This window comes from Cucurbita maxima, unplaced genomic scaffold, assembly GCF_002738345.1.
Source record: "Cucurbita maxima cultivar Rimu unplaced genomic scaffold, Cmax_1.0 Cma_Scf00029, whole genome shotgun sequence".
Taxonomy (NCBI): domain Eukaryota; kingdom Viridiplantae; phylum Streptophyta; class Magnoliopsida; order Cucurbitales; family Cucurbitaceae; genus Cucurbita; species Cucurbita maxima.
The window spans coordinates 1015552-1017604 of record NW_019272045.1 but is presented as its reverse complement, the minus strand read 5'-3'; the positions used below and the strand labels follow the sequence as shown (position 1 = coordinate 1017604).

Genomic DNA, 2053 nt, shown 5'->3' with positions numbered 1-2053 from the left:
ATTTGAATACTTTAGATAGATTTAACAAAATTTTACTTCTAAATTTTGTTTTTACCAGTTAAGCATAATTCAACTTATTAAGACATATAATTTTGTGAGATCTCACATTCAGTTGGAGAGGAAAACGAAACCTTCCTCGTAAAAGTGTTGAAATCTCTTCTTAGTAGACGCGTTTTAAAACCGTGAGACTGACGACAATACGTAACAGGCCAAAGCGAACAATATCTGTTAGTTGTGGGTTTGAGCTATTACAGTCCTTGTGTGAAGATATCAGAAGATCGAATTTCTCATTTGAAAACTTAGTTTTAGTCATGAAACTTGAACTTAAAACAAAATGATTATCAAGTCGATTCTTACCGATTCTGAAACAAAGTCGATGTTTTGATTACGTTCTCAACTTTAACCTTCTTGATTAGATATATTTCATAAACATGGCTCAACTCATTGCAAAAACCACCTAGTTTAGTATATTCATTCCTCAAATTAGCTATCCACACATGACACAAACCCTATTATGAGTAGTAGAACATAACAAAGAAAGACATTAAGTCAAATTGAAACCAAATAATCAACTTTAGAAGCTTTGGACACATTTACAAAATGGATCTTTCTTCTTGTCTTTTGGTACTTAATCATTGCAAAACATCAATATTAAAATTGGAAAATATATATATTATATAACAAAGAAAAAAATAAACTTTAAATTCACTTAAAGGTATACTTTTTTCACCTGTACAATATCGAATACTTATGAATTTGAAATTCTCATTTGCAATTAGCAAGAAACCGCATTCCATCAACTTGAACTCGAAGAAATGATATGTAATCTAGGGCTTCATCAATCAACAAAGCTTCATCCTCCATAAACTCTCCCCCAGGAACCAAACTCCTTAGAACTTTGGTCCTTTTTTGAACCAATCTCTTAGCAACTGATCTTGCTACGGACCTCGACCTTGACGAGTGCGTGTGCCTCCTAGCCAATTTTCGACCAATCTTATGTAGCGTGGTCTTCCTTCGAAGCTTGGCCTCAGTTGGAGCTTGTATGGATTTGGCAATGATGGCTCGACTCCACCGAGTCGCTCCGTTTCTCGTTGCAGCCATGGCCAAGTCGGAGGAGGCTTTTATGGCCTTTTTTCTCTCTAAGAAGTTCATGGTTGTGTTTGAGAAGGTGATGGGGTTTAGACCCATGATCCATTTCTTGAGGAAAATTCGTTTGAGGTTGATGGGGTTGGGCATTTTGTTGAGGAAAGGAAGAAAGTAAAGGAAATATTGGATTTTTAAGAGGAATTTAGGGTTTAGAAGAGAGGTAGGGTTGGAAGAGAGAGAGAGAGAGAGAGAGAGAGAGAGAGAGGGAAGGATTGAGAGATTGAAGGGATGAGCTGAAAGGGGATTTTATGTGTGTTAGAGAAGAAAGGGTGGTGGGGCTATGAGAGAAAGACATAGCACATGGAAGCACATGGAGGAGAAGGCCCACCACACCCAAATCAACCCTAGAGACCATTGGAAAGAAATGTGGCTAGACGATTTAGATTTATAGTAAATGGAATAAAAATAAATGGTTGCCCCTTTATGCAATGCAAACCTAACGTTATGATAATGCACTACGGACGCAAACAAAATTTGTAATTGTGAGATTTCACATCGGTTGGAGAGAAGAACGAAGCATTGTTATAAGTAAGTTTGAGTTGTTACAAATGGTATTAGAGTATTACTGGACGGTATGCCAACGAGGACGCTGGATCCTTAAGGGGGTGAATTGTGAGATTTGACATCAGTCAGAGAGGAGAAATAAGTATTCCTTATATGGGTGTGGAAACATTTCCCAAACGCGTTTTAAAATTTTGAGGGTGACGACGATACGTAAAGGGCGAGAGTAGACAATATCTGCTAGCGGTGGATTTCAACGGTTAAAAATGGTATTAGAGTTGGACATCAGGCAATGTGCCAACGAGGTAGCTGAGTCCCTAAAGGGGATAGATTTTGAGATTTCACATCGATTAGAGAGGAGAACAAAGCATTTCTTATAAGGGTGCATTTTTTTTAGAACTGTGAG

At 37.6% G+C, this 2053-nt stretch overlaps 1 protein-coding gene across 1 annotated transcript; it reads right to left on the bottom strand.

Moving 5' to 3' along the window:
- Window positions 1-548: 548 nt before the first annotated feature.
- Window positions 549-1399, bottom strand: LOC111465712 (transcription factor IBH1-like 1). Its single transcript, XM_023110224.1, has one exon. It carries the CDS (start codon window positions 1234-1236, stop codon window positions 766-768), a length of 471 nt encoding a protein of 156 aa, XP_022965992.1. The 5' UTR covers window positions 1237-1399; the 3' UTR covers window positions 549-765.
- Window positions 1400-2053: the final 654 nt, after the last annotated feature.